This window comes from Mustela erminea, chromosome 7 (assembly GCF_009829155.1).
Source record: "Mustela erminea isolate mMusErm1 chromosome 7, mMusErm1.Pri, whole genome shotgun sequence".
NCBI lineage: Eukaryota > Metazoa > Chordata > Mammalia > Carnivora > Mustelidae > Mustela > Mustela erminea.
In genome coordinates, this window is record NC_045620.1 from 107,064,298 (window position 1) to 107,083,599 (window position 19,302).

A 19,302-nucleotide genomic window follows, 5' to 3' on the forward strand; every position below is an offset into this window, starting at 1 on the left:
AAGGAACAGTTTATAGAGCACCTGAGTGGGCGATCAAAGCTCTTTATTTTTTTAAAGATTTTATTTGTTTATTCAACAGACAGAGATCTCAAGCAAGCAGAGAGGCAGGCAGAGAGAGAGAAGGAAGCAGGCTTCCCGCTGAGCAGAGAGCCTGATGTGGGGCTTGATCCCAGGACCCTGAGATCATGACCTGAGCTGAAGGCAGAGGCTTTAACCCACTGAGACACCCAGGCGCCCCGATCAAAGTTCTTTAGAAGCATCGCTAGTCCCCGTTACATTTTAAAGTAGTTGGGGGCAAGAATGATCAGTCTCCGCTATGAGGAAGTTGGCACAGAAAGTGCTAAGCCTACCTAGTCACCGTTGAATATAAAAATTGCATCTATTCCATGAAATGCACTGAATATGCATGGGAAAAATACCTTCTGCCCTGGCGGAATGATCATACACGTGGGATTATCAGGTCCAATTGAGCTGATTCAACAGAATCTTGGTCGGCCCTCAAGAGCAGGCCAGTGGTGCCACTTATCAGTCAATTTATTCACCTACCTCTATTTGGACAGAGATAATTCATTAGTATGCATCAAAAGTGCACAGATGAGGCAAGCAACCTGAGAGATGCCTCAAGAACCCAGAAGGAATCAAAATCTGCCCAGGAAAAGGGAGAACATGAGCATCTCACCCAAGTCATTTGACTGCACACAGGCACATTTCTTTGGCTTCCTAGAGTACAGCTCCTTGAGGTAAACCTGGAAAAACACTGCTGCTTTCATTGCAACTCACAGCCATTTTTTCTAAAATGTTTTGCAAATATGTGTGTGTGGGAATAAAATAGAAAAACTGCAAAAAGTACACACTGAATTAAAATTCACAAAAACATTCACATGGGCTTCCAAGATTGCCGTCAAAATAGAACCACCCGTAGAGTTTTCTTCAAGGAATTGCAAAGGAATTTCTAAAGACACAAAATCCAGGTGCCATTATAAAAAAAGAGAGAGAGAGAGAAAATCAGAGTGGGGGCACCTGGGTGGCTCAGTCAGTTAAGCATCTGATTCTTGGTTTCTGCTCAGGTCATGATCTCAGGGTCATGGGATCCAGCCCACGTGTTGGGCTCCACGATCAGCGGGGGCTCTGACTGAGATTCTCTTTCCCTCTTCCCCTCCCCCTCAAAATAAATAAATCTTAAAAAAAAATAATAAATTCAACTATGTTTTTTAAAAAACCTGCTTGACAAATACATCATAAACAAAGTCAAAGGCAAAATGCGGGAAATATTTGCACTGTGTATCACAGATCAAGAGCTAATGTCCTTAAAATATAAAAAGTTCTCACAAGTCAGTAAGACTTCTCATAGAAAACAGGCCAGGGGCAAAAACAGCTGACAGAAAGGGAAAAACAAATGGTTTTCAAATATATGCAAAGACTTCTATCTCATTCAAAATGAGAAATGAAACTAATATAACTTACAGGTCATCTGTCAACTAGTCAAGGGTTTCAAAGATGGAGAACACTGCTGGCAAGGTTCTAGAGAAATAGGCATTCCCTAGACGTTGGGGATGGGAACGCAAATCGTGGTTTTTCTAAGGGTAACTAACTGGGTAGTGACTATTAAAATTCCAAACTCATGTTCCTTGATCCAGCTATTTTATGTTTAGGGGTCTGTCTTGTGACCCACCCACACATTTCACACATCAATATGAAATGCTATCTGTATAACGGTATTTGTTGCGACATTACATGTAATAGAGAAGACCGGAAATAACCTAAAAATCTGTTTAGTCATGAATGAAAGTATAAAACAGATTACGCAGCTGATAAGAAAAGGAGGCAGCTCCCAGAGTACTGGTATGGAGTGGCCTCCGAGATCTGTTAACTAAAGAAGCAAGGTGCAGAACAGTGTGGACATTAACAGCTGTATTAAAACAACAACAAAAGAATACACCTACTTGACTCGTATAGATAGAGGATCTCTGGATACTTTAGACAGGATGACAATGGTTACCTCTGAAGATGGTATAAAGGGGAATGGCAATATGATCTGTAGCCGCTTTTGTCTCCTTAGAAAAATTTAAAGTGTCCATTCAAAAATGAATTTTTATTCAAAAAAAACTACCCAAAATACCCAAACCAAACCTGTTCTCACCTAATATTAGAGCTTGAAATTTCACACAACTTTATACAATTATTAATATTGATAGTTAACTTCTGCTGAGACATCTCTAGGAAAACTTCTATTTTAAAGCTTCTGAATGCAGGCCCTTGGGATACTTCCAAAGCTGAATCAGCATCTTCAAACAGAAAAATGTGGCTCCAGGTGCCATGTGAGGAACTGCATACTAGGTCATTCAACTCAGAAACCAGAGTCACCCATGCAAGCTACAGAGGTGACAGGTCAGTCACTGGGACCCACTTCTCCAGGGACTTTGGCTTCATTTACGGAGTCCTGTGAACATACCCACTTCCACTCAACCTCAGTTTCTGAGGTTCCTGAATCTCAAATGGTAACCCTGTGCTCATGAGGTGATGGGTGATCGTACAGATGTTTGACAAAGTCCTCAGGAAGCTCAATGGTCATGTCTGATGGCAAGAACCAAGGAAAAGAACACCATTAACACACCATGACTTTCTTAACAAGGACTGGGTCTCAGGCTGTCTGAGACTTGACAACCCATGCTATCGGTCTGCAAATTGTGTCAAGGACACAATATCTTTCTGTTTAATAAGCACTATCTCCATGGTAGAACAGGCTCAGGCATTGTACTGATGTTAGTCATTAATGTAATGGACTTATATATTTACATATAAAGGCGTATTATTAAAACAAATAGAAATTTGGGGAATTTGGTTTTAAAAAATCACCTTCTCTCTCTCTCTCTATATATATATATTTCTTGGATATACTTATTTTTCAACACATTGGTCTAGCTGTATACTTAAGTTTTTTAAATTATTTTTTAAAATAAGAAATGTATTCTCGGGGGGCGCCTGGGTGGCTCAGTTGGTTGGACAACTGCCTTCGGCTCAGGTCACGGTCCTGGAGTCCTGGGATCGCGTCCCGCATCGGGCTCCCAGCTCCATGGGGAGTCTGCTTCTCTCTCTGACCTTCTCGCCTCTCATGCTCTCTCTCACTGTATCTCTCTCAAATAAATAAATAATATCTAAAAAAAAAAAAAAAAAAAAAAAGGAAATGTATTCTCGGGGCACCTGGGTGGCTCAGTCGGTTAAGCATCTGTGTTTGGCTCCAGTCATGATCCCAGAATCCTGGGATCAAGCCCGACATCAGGCTCCCTGTTCAGTGGGGAATCTGTTTCTCCCTCTCCCTCTGTCCGTCCCTACTGCTCATGCTTCTAATACATAAAATAAAATCTTATTAAACTTAAAAAAAAAAAAAGAAAGAAACGTATTCCCATGGCTCAAAACTGAAAAAGTTTAAAAGAATAAATGGGGGGAGTCTCCTTCCCACCTCACTCCTTTGCCTTAGCTTCCCAGCTTCCCTTCCCAGGGACATTTTTTGTTCTTATGTCTTCTCTGTGATACTTCATGGGTCTACAAAAATTTCCCCCTTTCACTCTGTTTTAATACCATTTTCTTAACAAAAATAAAAGGCCAGAAGAGTACTGTTGTAATAAGCCCCCTGCCCCAAATGTCCTCTAAAAGAATCAACTTGTAAGCCAAGCACTCAGTTACCACTATGCTCTGCACCATCTGAGAATTTGTCTCCTTAGCTCTTCCCCTCACTCTCGCACAGTCTGTCATCCTGTGAACTCTGGCTATGACACTGATTGCGATGGTGCTGCCAAGGCCAGAAGCCGTGGAAGGGGTCAGCTTCTATGGTGCTTAGAACTTTCAAGTTTACAGGGAAAACTATTGATCTTCCTGAATATTATGAAGGATTACTCTAAAAGGCATCAATCAGAGCTCTTGATCCATCCATCCCTATCTTCTGCTTCCATCTCATTTGAACGTAGACTCACACTGCATCACAGGGATTAACTTTTTTGAGGAGGGATGGGGGTCACCATCGCCCTTTAGAAACCAAGGAAAGCTTACTAAAAGCAATACACCTATGCTTTCCTGCTGGACCACAGACACAGTTGCCTATGGATATCAAATTATTAAAGGTTTATCTTCTCCAAGATCAAGGGATCTGTTGAAGAGGTACATATAAGACTGGAGAAGATGATGTAAGAATCAATTAGATGCTAGAAGAGTTTATTAGTTCCTTGTCTGGGAAAAAAACAAAAATAAAACAGTAGATGGCTGCTGACACTTTGTAATTCTAAATTTCAAGGTAAAATTGAGAATGTGATTCCATATGTAACTTGACCAAAAAAGGAAAATGCAAAATAAAATATGCTCCTTGAATCTCATCACACCAAATGACTCTGTTCTTTTATTATTATTATTATTATAGCTATTTGTGTATAGAAATAAAACACATGTAATTTAACTTTGACCCCCCCCTTTTAGTAGTATGGCTTTTCAATTGAGGAATAATACATAAAATGAGGTAACAGTAAAATACACTTCATTGAAGAATAATAAAAATAAAGGCAATTTGCATATTAACTGAGAAACTAACAGAGCCGCCATGGGAAACAGAAGCTTCCTCAGCTGCCAATATAGTTGGTGATGATTTCTTTTCCATTCATAGGAACAAAGATGATACTGGATCCTGGCCAATTTTAATGGAAGAATTTCACTCAATTCTCTTTCTCATATGTTTTATTATCCTGTTTAGTTAAGAAACTATATCAATGTGTTTTAAATCAGCTAAGCAGTCTGGATGAAAGCAAATATTTTCCAGTTCCTTAAAATGGTTAAGAAAATGTAAGAGCATAAATCCACGCACTCAGAGATGCTAGCACGAAATATCAGTATCAGCCTAAGTTCCAAACACACGAGTCTGATGGAGCTAAATTCCCCTCCACGGGACTCAGAGAACAGTGCCATTTTCCACCCTCTTTACGAAGCACTTTTCTTCTCCTTATAAAGCTTTTACCCGTAAGTCGTAAAGCCTTTCAACTGTTCTGCTGAAAATCATCTTACGGAACAAAAAATGATTTTCAGTTATCACTCCTTATATGGATGCCCTTCTTAAATCAAAATGGAACATCCCATAACAAGAAACTTTTTTCCTCACAAAGAAGGAGCATCTATTAAATGTCTGTAAGGTTTCCTATCTGTTAAGCCAGACAGCAAATTTGCTCATCCTTTAAGGGAGAAAGTTGCATGGCTCTAACTTGGCCGCCTGGCCTGCAACTAAAATAGCAAGACTAGAATCAGAGCTGGCACACGAAGTATGGATAAATTTTAGGGGTACGTGGTAATAGCAGAACCACCCACAATTCACTGATACACATGACCTTCGTTCTAACGAGAAAAAAATGAAACATAAGCAAGACTGAGCATGTTGGAAATGACAGGAACAGTCATGTACATGGTATGCAGTAGTATATGTATGATTATGAAATGGAAACCAAATCGGACAAATAGGAAGAATGCTCAACCATAAATTTGGTCACTAGCCTCTAAAAACTAAATACGTATTTTCAGAAAAGTCACCCAAAGGCACTAAAATCCATTCATAATTTGCTCCATCTTCCAATAATGTCCACAATCATGTTTGTTATGAAGCCCTGTGAATTTCCATAATATTGTATGACTGTAAACGGTTCATGGGAAAATGAGAGATTCACAAAGACATGCAATTTCTAATGAATGTAAATTGGCAAATTTTATTCAAACCTAATGAGGCCATGCAGACTGCATGTCTCATCTCTGGGGCTTCACCGGGACACCATCCTTCAGGGTTACAACGCGGCACGACCTTACAGGTCAGAGTGCCTTCTCGGAAGGGTGCTCGGGCAATCCCACCCGGGCAAGACCTCCCTGGACAAGGGTGCCTCCCCCCGTTTCTCTGCTGAGCGCTGTCCACTCTGCAGAGGGACTTCCAGTGTCTCCTTTTTAGGTTGGCATGATACAAATGGCAGCAGACAAAAACAATGTTAAAAAAATAAACCAAATAAAAGGCTGTACACAAGAACTTATGTTTATTGCCAACAAAAACAAAAACAAAACAAAAAAACAAACAAAAGAGAGAGATAGGCAAGGAGAGAAAATGGTCAAAAGCACAACACATAAGGTTAAGAATTTAAAAGCATCTTACATTCTGCCCTAATGGCAGCATAATTAATAGGAACAAACGGCCGTCTTGCTGCCTGCCGCAGCCGGAGGGTATTTTTGCAGACCTGACGAGCAAATTTTGTGAAATATGTAGTGTGAAGGAAGAAAGCTTGGCGAGTCTTCACTGCAGACTTTGGGCTCCCCGTGTTTCTGACTGGCATCCCCTGCATGGCCTGGCGAGACATGTGACTCCTAACACGGGGGTCCTGCAAAATGAGACATCGGCAGACACGTGAAGGATGGAATGCCACTGGCATCAGCCTCAAAGAAATGGCAAGTTTTACATTTTCCACTGAAGCAACTATAACTTCACACCATACCCCTCAAAGGAGAAAATTTAGAGCTATGCATTTTTGAGAAGAGGGCAGGGAGGGAAGAAAACTGGGTAGGGACGGGAGGGTGTGTCATCCTGCATTTTTGTTTTTTAAGTTTCTCTTTTACTTCCAGTTCATTAACATACAGTGTTACATTGCTTTCAGGTGCACAATATAGGAACTCCATACTTCCAGACATCACCCTGTGCTCGTCACAACAAGGGCACTCCTTCCTCTACTTTCGTTTTTAAATTGACATTGAAATCACCTTCACAATCATAAAAAACTGCCAAGGGGGTTAATTATTTTATTCTTGTAATAGTGAAGGAGTCCTGAGATCCTGTTAGCCCTTAAAAAGAAGTCTCCCTCTTGGTCGACCTAAGTGCTTATACCTGCAATCTATGAGAATTTTACCAAAATCACATTTCACCTGTTGTTCGCCTTAAGACTGAGTCCATACCACCTTCTTGTCCCTCCTATGATAGCCCAGGGGCAGGAAAACGTTCAATTCCTGTTTACTACTTTATGTAGTAAGACATATTTCCGACAGTATTTAAAGGTTGCAAACTGTTTTCAAAAAAAGCAATTAAAAACATTTAATTTGTAAACTCTCTGCTTAGGCTGACACTTCCCACACACTTTGTTCCTTTGTCTGAGTAATCACACAAGAACAATATTTTGAATACCTGAATGGTGCTATGTTTAGTTATAAGAAACAGCTTTGCTTGCTTTTAAGTTATCCTATACTGTACTTCTGTTTCCAAGGACATTTCTCAACATAAAAGACTGACGCTCATATACCTCTGTCGTTGGGCTGGGTGATAACTTCTCTTCCTCTGACTGGGTGGGCATTTTCAGGCCTCCGTATTTTTTCCAATAGAGCCAACAGGTTGCACACAATCTACACTGCATATTAGGTGGGCCCCAAGAATACCACTGATGAGACTGTGTAGCTAAAGACAGAGGAGAAATAGGAAGAAAACAAAGAGTGCTGTATGATTTGTAACATCAATACCATACCATCAAATATGTTAAAAATACTCCAAAGGCATCTTGTTTACAATGTTACTTTTCTTTCCCCAGTTCACCAAACATAAATGTCCAATACATGCACGGATTTTTCAAGACTCCGAATTCATTAAACCATATATATATATATATATATATATATATCAAGTACTTGTGGTTCCTGTTAAGAGAAGCTGTTAGAAGAAGTATCCTAAATAACATACTGGGCTATTACTGAGGGAGTTTTGTTGACTAATGTGTACGTTTCTGGAAATAAGTTATTAGAAAGGTATTACTATTATTAGATTAGTGTTTAAAGTCGAAGTCTGGGTCTCCAAACTGATGGTTCAGAGTTTACAGTGCTGAGAGAGGCCCCACTAATTAAGGCAGGGATCTGTCAGAAATAAGTAACTGTTTTTCCATTTCCTTATTTTACTAAATGAACAAAATAAATAATCATTTTAATAATTCTCCCCTTAAAAACAGAATCCCTTTCAAGACTACTTAAGTTCAGATCAAGTAAGCATATGCAGCCAAGATCACGGAATGCTTAAGATCTAATAACTCGGCTGATTTATCATTTAGCGAAATGCTGCAAGCCGTTGTCGGTTTTGTTCTGCTCTTCGAATCACTGCCGTATAACCTGCAAGTATTCCCACAACGGATCTGAAGTTTAAGATAGGAAACACTAGCACTGAAACATTAACTTAATGAAGTACATAAAAATTCTTATAATTCTCTACATTTGCCTTAGAATACTCTTCCCCCTGATTTGTAAGTTACCTTCATCAGGTCAAAATGTTCAAACCGTAAATCTACATCGAGGTGTCAACTAACACTTCACAAGCCAATGTCAAAAAAAGAAAATATGCAGACCATTACAATCAAACTGTGTCTTAGTTTATGGAGAATAACACTGTGCACTCATCATGTGTTATTTTTAGTGACTCCTTGCAAACAGCAGCATCAAAACCTTTACTCTTATAATTTAGAAACAATAACTCAAATAATTTGATTTTTTTAAAACACAGATTTTAAGAATCCTAAATATTAGGCATGGACCTATTTTTTATTCTGAATATAAAATTTCACTCATACTTAAGTAGACATTTTTATCCAAGTTAACCATAACAAGGCATTTTAGTATTTGTCAATAAACACCTTTCTTCTTACATAGTTAACTCAAATGCAATTAAAAAGTGACCTGTGTGGCACAGTCAATTGAGTGTCCGACTCTTGATTTCGGCTTAGGTCACGATTCAGGGTCATGAGACTGAGCCCTGCATCAGGTTGAGGAGTCTGCTTGAGATTCTCTCTCTCTCCATCTCCCTCTGCCTCACCCCCCATGTATGCTCTCTCTCTCTCTAAAATATATCAAATCTTTTTTTAATAAATAAAATCTTTTTAAAAATGTGACAAAAAGAAAACACCAAATTTTATCTCTAAGAAGATAAAACTTACATGCATGTTATGAGATACATTTTATGATATTATCTAATGAGTCTAAAATAAGTATTATAAAAATCATTTACTTGTTATGTACACATAAAAATGACAGAATAATTATTTAGGGGTGCCTGGGTGGCTCAGTGGGTTAAAGCCTCTTCCTTCGGCTCAGGTCATGATCCCGGGGTCCTGGGATCGAGCCCCGCATCGGGCTGTCTGCTCTGCGGAGAGCCTGCTTCCTCCTCTCTCTCTCTCTGCCTGCCTCTCTGCCTACTTGTGATCTCTGTCTGTCAAATAAATAAATAAAATCTTTAAAAAAAATGACAGAATAATTATTTAAAGGGATATATGAGACTATATATGAGTGAAAAAGGGGTAAGTCAAAAATAAGACAGATTAAGCCACCACTTGTCTTCATGATTCTTTTTGTTTTCATTTAAATACAAATAAACTTCAATATTGATCTAAGAGTTTCCAATTCAAAGACACTCATGATACAATACATATAAAATTATCACCAAAAGAATTTAATTTTCCACAAATTATTTCACTTTGTGCTTCCATGGTGCAGAAAAATGGTTAGAAATGTACCATTTTTATGAAGTCAGCAATTTGCGTGGATCATACTTTCCTTGATTTCAGGTAAGGTAATTATATGATCTGTTTTTATTTTCATTTATTTATTTTTAGAGAATGAGAGGGGAGGGACAGAGGGTGAGAGAGAATATTAAGCAGAGTCCACACCCAACACGGGGTTCAATCTCATGACCTTGAGATCATGACCTGAGCAGAAATCAAATCGGATGCTTAACCAACTGAACCACCTAGGCACCCCTATATGACCTGGTTTTAAAAGTCTTTTCTAGAGGAGTGCCTCGCTTCAGCTGATAGAGCATATAGCTCTTGATCTTGGGGTTGTGAGTTTAAGCCCCATACTGGGTACACAGAGTAGTTACAAAAATAAAAAAGAAAAGTCTTTTTTTTTTTTAATTTTTTGACAGAGAGAGACAAAGCAAGAGAGGGAACACAAGCAGGGAGAGCGGAGAGGGAGAAGCAGGTTTCCTGCCAAGCAGGGAGCCCAATGCGGGGCTCGATCCCAGAACCCTGGGATCATGACCTGAGCTGAAGGCAGAAGCTTAATGACTGAACCACCCAGGTGCCCCTTAATAAAAGTCTTTTCTAACGCAAAGCTTGGTGTGTAGTATAGAGCAGAGGCCACAATGTCCCTCTTTCCCATGCCCTTAGGGCTGTAAACTACATGTTCCCCTCCAAAGAGCTGTTGAGAGAAAAAATTGAGCACCAAGTAGACTTTCAATAAATATTAGTTTCCTTCCCTCTCCCACCCCAAGCACTTTGACTGTAAGGAAACATAGATTATAATGTCACTGATGTCCAGGAACAGATTATGTTATTGGTTAAGATTTTAAATATATAAAAACACAAAAAGTGAGTGGGACCTGGCTGGCTCAGTTGGTAGAACATGCGACTCTCAGGGTTGTGAGTTTGAGCCCCACAGCGGGTGTAGAATTAGTTAAAAAAATAAAATCTTAAAAAAAAATCTTAAAAATACAAAAAATGGGGAGGGAAAGCCAAGAGAGAGACAATAAAATAGCAAAGAAGCTTTAAAAAGTTCATCGGGGTGCCTGTGTAGTTCAATCAATTAAATATACAATTCTCACTTTTGGTTCAGGCCATGATCTCAAGGTGGTGAGTCCACATCCCGGCTCCGCACTGCGCGTAGAGCCTGCTTAAGATTCTCTTTCCCCCTCCTAACTCTGCTGCTCCCCTGCCCCTGCTTGTGCCTGTGCACATGCTCTCTCTAATGAATGAATAAATGAATGAATGAATACATAAATAAGTTTCTTAAAAAGTGTATTAATTACTCCATCTCACCAAACCAATTTAACATCCAGGTCAAATCAATACTGCCCATGTCGATAGGATTTGGAGATGGACAGATACTGATAAATACGTGGGGGCCCTGAAAGCAAAGGCAAACATCGTAGGGCAGCTTCTCCCAAACCAGTGTGCTGTGACAGAACCGGGTCTGAGGATTACAAATAGCACCTCATCCACACACAGGTCTTCCTGACAGAATTTTCTGGAGCCTTTGTCAAAGTATACTAAAAAACTCCAAAATAGGATTTGGTGTATTCTGTGGGACAGGGTCTGCACAAAGCCAGCAACAGCTGCCAACACTGCCATGGGATGCTCCACAGAGCACCCCACAGAAGCGAAGCAGAGGAAACCCAAGACCAAACTTCAGTGTCCAGGCCAAAGGGAAAGGGAAGGGTGGCCATGTCGTCCCATGGTTCTGCTCTCTGAGGCGTGTGCCTCAGGCCCAGCGAGTGGGCCGCTCCACACCTCCCACCCACGGAGCCGGCACAGGGCCGCGTGCCTCGTCACAGGTCGCGAAGGAGACAACTTACCGTAGCAGCTCTCACAGGCTCGCCCTAGGAGGGGATTCTGTGGCTGGAATGTGGTCCCCACGGCTCCATTCACAGCACCAGGTTTGCCATTGCTGGCAGATATTTGGTTGGGATTTGGTTTGCTGCTTTCAATGAAATATAAAGTGAGGTGATAAAAATGACTCGTATAACAAGGCAGAAGCCTCTCGATCTCACTGCTGTTTTATCTTAACTACATATAAACATCTGAATGTTTGGTAAAGAAGAAAGAAGCTGGCAGAAGTAAGGTGTCAAAATGAACTCAAACCATTCATCTGTACAGAACAAGGGTGTGTAAGAATCAATCTCTTACTCCTGATATGCACAAAGTAAATACAGCCATAGCTCTCCTTCACCCAGATGCGATTTCCTTAGAACACCCTCTGATGCTTTTGAATGATACAAGTTCGTAAGCTCTAACACTTGTCATGGATTCTTCTGAGAATAAAAGGTAATTTTTTGGATCAAATAAATTAAGCTAAAAGCAGTGTGTTGTGTTTAGAGAAAACCACCGCGTCTTTCCTGTTGCTGGTATGGAAGCTGTTGATAGTGCACTGGCTCTTGAGGGAACTGCACAAAAGCCACATGTTCAACAAAGACACTGTGGGTGTCAACAGAGCATATCTCTGGAACGTAAGTTGGCATTTCAGGGGATTTAACCGTTTATGATAATAATTTCTACAACATCTGATTTTTTATGAGAAAGATTACATAGCACTTGAAATTAAAAAAGCCAACAAATATATTTTGAGGTTTTTCTTTTTTAGAAAAAATTTTTAGGTCAAGAAGGAGACACCTATCAAGTGTTTACATGCAAATTTCCCAGATGCCACAATGCCTTAGAAACAGGGAGCCCAGATTACCTTGGTACTTGCTTGGAGCAAACAAGGCTAACTTTTCCCCACGCAGGGTCAGCTAACTCCCATGCTTATAAAGCCATGCCCTAGAATACCACACAGGTGCACATGACATGTTCTCAAATAAACTCAGAATTTATTAAACATATTTATTTGGTGCCTAGTAAACAAAGTACCTAATCTCAAGGAGCTTTCATTCTAGAGGAGCTTTCCCGTCTATCTGCCAGATGAAACCACGCACAATAAACTAGTCAGCCATTTTGCTAGCAATGAATGCTGAATGACTAAATGCAGACTATATGCTACCTCCCCACGGCTACTGAAATGACGAGAATTCACAACTACCAAGACACCTGGAGTCTCAACACAGGGTTGGCTCAGAAGTTTCTTCTTTTCTGCTCCCCATTTCTTCACTTCCATTTATGAGTGAAAGCCTAATGTGTAAATGTGGCCTGACAGCAAATTAAGATTTCTTTCTGGTATTGTTACTGTAACTCCTAGATGACGCCTCACCACCGCCCCAGAAGAAATCATTTAACCTCCGTGTGCACTAGGCCCCCATTCTGTAATAGGGCTATTATTCACACTTCTAACCTGTGCCAGCAATGTATTTTGAAGACAAATCATATTTTAAAACACATTTTAAACAAGCCAGAACGCATTTCTCTTCTTATAGTTTGCAGCTGGAAATGTACACGATTAGAAGTGGTGACATAACGACTAAGACTTCCATAGGTATGTAGTATTTGTGTTTTTAAAGAATCTACTAGATATAGATAAAAAGAATGTCCCCTTAAATCAAATGACTGAATCCCAGAAGGTTTCCCCCAAAATATGAAAATTTCTGACATTTAACCCAGGGCTAAATATATGTGTTGAAAAAGAGCTAATACAAATTTATAGGTGAGCTGCCTGAAAAAAAGAACAAAAGCAAATACAACCTTAGCTGTTCAACTGAATTTTGCATGTTATTTGACTGAATGAACCACTGGTCTTAACTGTAATAATCATAAAAGGAAAACAAGTGTGCAAAGACCCAATGAACATAGACATGTGAATCATTTAAAATCCGTTTTGCAAATCCAAGTACCTACGGGTTAATTTTCAGGTGATAGATGATTTCGATGTGACCATCTGAATAAACTTTTACTCTAAGACAAACATACAAAAGGAGTTTTTAAAGCTGCATTATTTGAAACTGTCCTTTTAGCTAATGCCCAACCCCTCCTCCCTCGTCTATATTCCAGATTCTATCTCTACTCCCCTCTTGAGAATTTTGTACATTCGATTCTCTTTTCTGGACCCTCTTCATTGTCATGTAAACATATTTCTCTAACTTCAAAAACTCTATTACTCTTTTCCAAAGTGAAGAACCCCATCGAATGATCTTTCCAGCCAGTTTTGCCCAGAGCTGCCCATCTCAACAGTCTGCAGTTCCTTGGCTCACATTCAGTCCTCAGCCACTTCATTAAAGATGATCACTGACCCACTGCCACGCTGCTAAATTCAGGCTATTTTTCATCAACATCTGACATAATTAACTAATTAATCTCTTCCCCTCTCTGAAACACACTCCTCTCTCAGCTTTTGTGATAATGTACTCACCTTGCTCTTCTACTTTTTCTGATACATAAATCCTGGATTCCTTCAGCCTTGGTCTAAGACCCTTTTTACTTATCGCTCCTCTAAGAAAGCTCATCTGTGTTTCAAACACAGTATTATATGCTGATGAAGCTCAAATCTATATCTCTAGAGCAAAACTAGCCCCTGAACTTAAGACCAATATATCTGACATCATATTCAACACCTCTTTTTGCACAGAGCAAAGTCAAAACGACCTCGCCTGCTTCTCTGCTAGTTTCTTAGCTTGGTGAAGCACAGCAATCCACCTAGCTGTGCTGTCCAGAAATCTGGACCTCTAGCTTGACATCTCCCCTCTACCCCCTCCATACAAGTCAGTCACATCCGAGTGGTGTACCATTTCCAGGATCACAACTCCAGGTCAAGCTACTGTCACCTTTCTCCAAAAACTTCATAACTGGTTCCCCTTATATCCACTATTACCCCCCTCCCCCAAACCATTACCTAAAATAGAGCCAGTGGTCTTAAAGTACAAATTTGACCATGACACTTCCTTGTTTAAAATCCATTTCCGCTGTTTATCAGATGGGTAAACTCCTGGCCCTACCAATACCAGCCTCCCACAGCTCACCACTCTCTTAAGAGACACCAGCTACACTGCCTTTGTCTCATCTCCTTAACTACTGCTCTACCCTTCCAGTCTCAGGATCTCCTTGGCCTGGAAAGCCTCCATCACCTGGCTAATTCCTCTTCCTTCTCCAGAGTTCACGCAAGCACACTTCCACAAGGAATCTTTCCTGACAGCATCTACTGAGCCTGGTTCTCCTGCACAAATTCTCATAAAAACGATTCCGTTCTTCTCCATCACAGTACTTGTCACACTAGGTGACTGTTTGGCATCTGCCTCCCCCACACTAGAAGGCAGGCTGTCTTCTTAACCTTTCTACCTCTAGCAGTGAACAGAATGCTCTGCATACAGGCAACGGCTGGGCTCAAGCGAATGGCAACATAAAACGATTCTTAATTATTTGTTTCAAAATACTTGATTTCAGAGTTAATTGTGAAATTCTTCAAAGGACTCAGATTCTTATCCAACTCAAGATAACTTCATACTTTCTATTTATGTGGAAGATTTATATAACTTTTAAAAAGTTATGATTAGAAGCTGTCTTGATCTCCAAACATCATTCACTAAGATCAGGCCGGCATCCTAAATATTTTCAGTTCTGTGGATATTACAATTTCTGTCACAAAGTCTGAATGCTGCCATCTAAGCATGAAAGCAGATATAAGTAATACATAAATGAATGAGTATGGCCGTGTTCCAATGACACCTAATTTACAAAAATAGGTAGCAGGTCAGATTTGGCCTGTAGGCTATAGTTTGCTGGTCTTTGCCTTAGATCAAGATTCCAACGGCTTCAATGCAAAACATACGGAAATAATTCTCTGGGTTACTTGGTGAAAACTGGTTAGATGTACTTTCCCTTTGATGTCACAGCACTACAATGCACAAGAAAGCTGCTGTGCTTGCTTCTAAAACCTGACATATGAGTCACCACACTGTTTTCTTTGGGGAGTTGCTCTTCTCTTAATTACTCAAATAAAATATAAAATGTTCTAAAATACTGGAAACCACTGCAGAAGGGACATTATAGCTCTGAATTAAAATTATGAGTCCTGTAAATTATATGTTATCAGCCTTGAGATAAAAAAAAGATTTAATTCATTGTCTATGAGGCCTCCTATATATACAAATATCTATTACTATATCAAAATTCAGTAAACAAAAGGCTAGGTATAAAACAATTTTAGTGAGAAAAATCTTGGAGCAGCACACAAAACTTTGCAGTAAATTTCATTTTAATCCCCAAAGAACCTAGTATAGCCCTATCTACACTGTGCTCAATAAACTAAGTTTTCCTGAAGAAATGACTGCTGGAACTCTAAAGACCTCAAAAAAAAGATAGTAATTCATTTAAAATGTAGCAAATGAAAAGTAAACTGGCATTCATTTTGATATGACAATGATTTCTAAGTTCCCAAGATAATGATGATAGAATATCAGACATGTGAAACAACTAATACCTAATCATTATTTTTCCAACATTTATAAAGTATGGTTCTTACTTTCTTTAACTGTTCTCCCAAACAATGTAAAATCCGCAACCAAATAAGCAACCTCAAAACAGCAATGTACACCGCACCCCCCAAATCTATTCTGTAACACAGGAGTTTCAAAAGCTGCTAGGTTTCTGAAATACAGTTTCAAATAATAGAGTTTCACAAGTTAGTTTTCTGATGCTTTCCCTATACCTCTGATAGAAGTATATCATGTGGCATTTTTCCTCTTACTCTTTTGTCTACCTGGGGTTTCTCCCACCCGCCATTTCTCTTTCTAAAAAAATCACTATAGTGATATAATGGAAGCAAGTCTCGTGCTTTGTAGTGTCAGAAAACAGGAGACAAAAAGAAATTCAAATTTGGCTGAAATTGACCAAAATGACATATTTTGTTTTCACAGAATTCACACTATGAGAAATATTTAAAAAGATTTCTGTTACTTACTAAGTTGGGATATACACTTGCTTCAGTTTACTCTCGGCTTCTGCTGCTTTTAGACGTTTCTAAGTCAAAAGATAGATAAAATATTTTACATACAATGCCTAGTAATTATTACCACTTCACTGTCTTAAAAAATTCATAAGAAAATGAAATATTAAAACATCATTCAAAAATTGCCATTTTAACAAAGGCTTTTCTTTCATGTATATATTCTCAAACTGTGTTAGTTTGTAAGACAAGTCACTAGATTCCGAGGTATAGAACTCCAAGTATTAATACCATTTTACTCTTAGATTTCAAAAAGAAAGCAGTGAATAAGTCCATTTTATATTGTTCCACAAGTGAATAAACAGGATTTAGAAATAACCATTTTTATTTTGCAAATTTAGTTTATACTTTCTTTTTTGCCCTTCTGGAAGAAAAACACACACACACACACACACACACACACACACACACACACTCTCTTTCCTTTAAAATAAACATTTTTTTGCCCAGAAATTATTTGTTTCCAAGGTTCATGAGAAAAGAAAGAGATAACAACTCCCCTAAGTACAGTTAAATAAGCATTTACCCTCAAGTGTTAAGAGAGAGGTAATATACTTTAAAGCCTGGCTAACCCACATCAGATTTTAGGAGCCAATTAGGAGCCAAATGTAGGAAAAGGAATGGGAGAAAGATTACCTAATCATATCCAGAAACTGCTCGTAAATGAATACAAACAAGGAAGGCAAACAATATATGGTAGATATCCAAAAAGAACACAAACCAGAATATAAGGCAATCATCCATATTCTCAGTGAGGAGAAAACAAAACATTTAAGAGGACAACTTAAAACTTTTAGAGGGGCACCTGGGTGGCTCAGTCTGTTAAGCAGCTGCCTTCGGCTCAGGTCATGATCCCAGAGTCCTGGGATCAAGCCCAGCATCAGGCTCTCTGCTGGGAGAAAGCCTACTTCTCTCTCTCCCCCGGCTTGTGTGCTCTCTCTCTCTCTCACTTGCTCACTCTCTCATTCAAATAAAGAAACTCTTTTAAAGATTTTATTTATTTGATAGAGAGAGAGAGACAATGAGAAAGGCAGCACAAGTAAAGACAGTGAGAGAGGAAGAAGCAGGCTTCCTGCTAAGCAGGGAGGCCGTTGCGGGGCTTGATCCTAGGACCCTGGGATCATGACCTGAGCTGAAGGCAGCTTGCTTAACAGACTGAGCCACCCAGGCACCCCTAAATTTCTAATAATCCATAAAAATGACTTGTTCACATCTCAGGTCATTATTCCTGTCGGCGACCCTCACAAAGATATGGAGCCCCAAGATCCTGCAAGGAAAATAACACCTCTCTGGCGGCATCCTTCCCACTGTCTTTCCAAAAATTTATCGTAATGGTTCTCCTGAAGTAAAGAAAATATTAGGACTAAAATCTTAATATCTTAAGGACATGAAATCATATCGTTTAAAATAGTACAGAAAAGATAAAGCAAACAAATTTAAAATTAAGTATAGTGCTAAGAAATATTAAGATATGAACAGAAAGCTCACTTTAATGCGATTGTATAGTTGCAATATGAAGAAATTACCTGCTGCACGTATCTGTCAGTAGTTTTCCACATGTAATAATATTCAATGATGCTAGTCAATGATTTCCAAGGGAGCTGAAAAAATATTTAACATGATAAAGGAAAACAAGCTACTGTAGAAACTTTCTTTTTAAAATCACTTTTTAAAAGTAAGGAGGCAAATATCCACATGGAAGATTCATTCTAGGAGAAGTGTTTGAGAAAACTAAAATTAATTTTTAGCAAAGGGTATCCCAAGCAAGTTATATGCAGTCAGAGACTCTAATACAACAAATTCCATTTCTCACCTCCCATTTTATTAAAGATCATAAACATTATGACTGAAAATATCTCATGACCTACTCAAAAAAATTATTTTTGGGCTGCAGGTGGGATTGAAGTTCAATTTTTAGAAACGATATTTAAATAGGTTAAGCCTAAGTTACTTCACACTTCCAAAAATGCAGCTCCACCTGGCTGTCATTTGGTCTCTGGCGTAACCGTTCTCATCTTTATCAAAACTGCTTTATTTTCACCTACTTTGTTGTAAATGAAATAAAAATCTAAACCCTTGAGAGACAGCGTAGCTGAGTGTGGCTTGTATTTGCGAAGTAGGAAGCTCACCTTTGCCATTTTCCTATGATGACTCAAAACTGCCCAAATGAGCTCCTACTAATGAGACCCACAACCAAGACTATAGTCCACAGACCCTCTGTAAAGGGAAATCTGTCAGTCATCTAAGATGTAAAACGGAACAGATCAAGGAACAGATCAAACCTTCAAACAAATGACTATGGACAGTCACACTCCTTAGCTGTGGCGCCAGACCTTATGGAAAGGTGACTCAGTGCTCTCGGGCTTCTAGCGAGCTTGCCCTAATGCACCGTCGGGACTGGAGAGTCAAAACAGTACTTCCCACACTGCCCTGAAGCTATGGGTCTGCTTGAAACGGGTACAATATCCACACCACTCTCATCAACTCCACGTTTCACTCACCTGTTTGCTCTGAAGAGAAAACAGATGGAGTTCTAAGAGAAGAAACTATTCTCAGCTTAATGGGGTGGCAACTCCAATAACAGTTCCAAGTGTGGCCTCCCTAAAGGGCCAAACTGCAGCGCCACTGGGGTGTGCGCTACGGCTAAAGCAGGAACTGTTTTCTGTGACCCAGCAGGCCAATCTGATGGGGTGGAGAGTGACTGAGAGATGGAGTTAAGGAGCCCACCGCAAGACCTCACGTGGCAAGACCTCAGGATAGTCCAGGGCACAGTCCCCCAGGGCTCAAGCAAGCTAAGACTGCTTCATCCCCTAACCATTCTTCTGAGAAGCAGTCCCTGGCGTGCAATTACCT

At 39.5% G+C, this 19,302-nt stretch overlaps 1 protein-coding gene across 6 annotated transcripts in view; it reads right to left on the reverse strand.

Annotated features, from left to right (window-relative positions):
• MTA3 (metastasis associated 1 family member 3) overlaps positions 1-19,302 on the reverse strand; it is a 212,038-nt gene that overhangs the window by 23,427 nt on the left and 169,309 nt on the right. For 5 of the 6 annotated variants that reach the window (XM_032352843.1, XM_032352842.1, XM_032352840.1 and 2 more), the window contains exons 10-14: positions 17,976-18,050; positions 16,405-16,463; positions 11,381-11,505; positions 7,299-7,450; positions 6,167-6,389 (exon numbers count right to left, since the gene is read on the reverse strand). In XM_032352843.1, coding sequence (XP_032208734.1) covers positions 6,167-6,389; positions 7,299-7,450; positions 11,381-11,505; positions 16,405-16,463; positions 17,976-18,050 — 634 coding nt within the window. The remainder of the gene's footprint in view (positions 1-6,166; positions 6,390-7,298; positions 7,451-11,380; positions 11,506-16,404; positions 16,464-17,975; positions 18,051-19,302) is intronic. The other variant, XM_032352838.1, reaches the window with a different exon arrangement.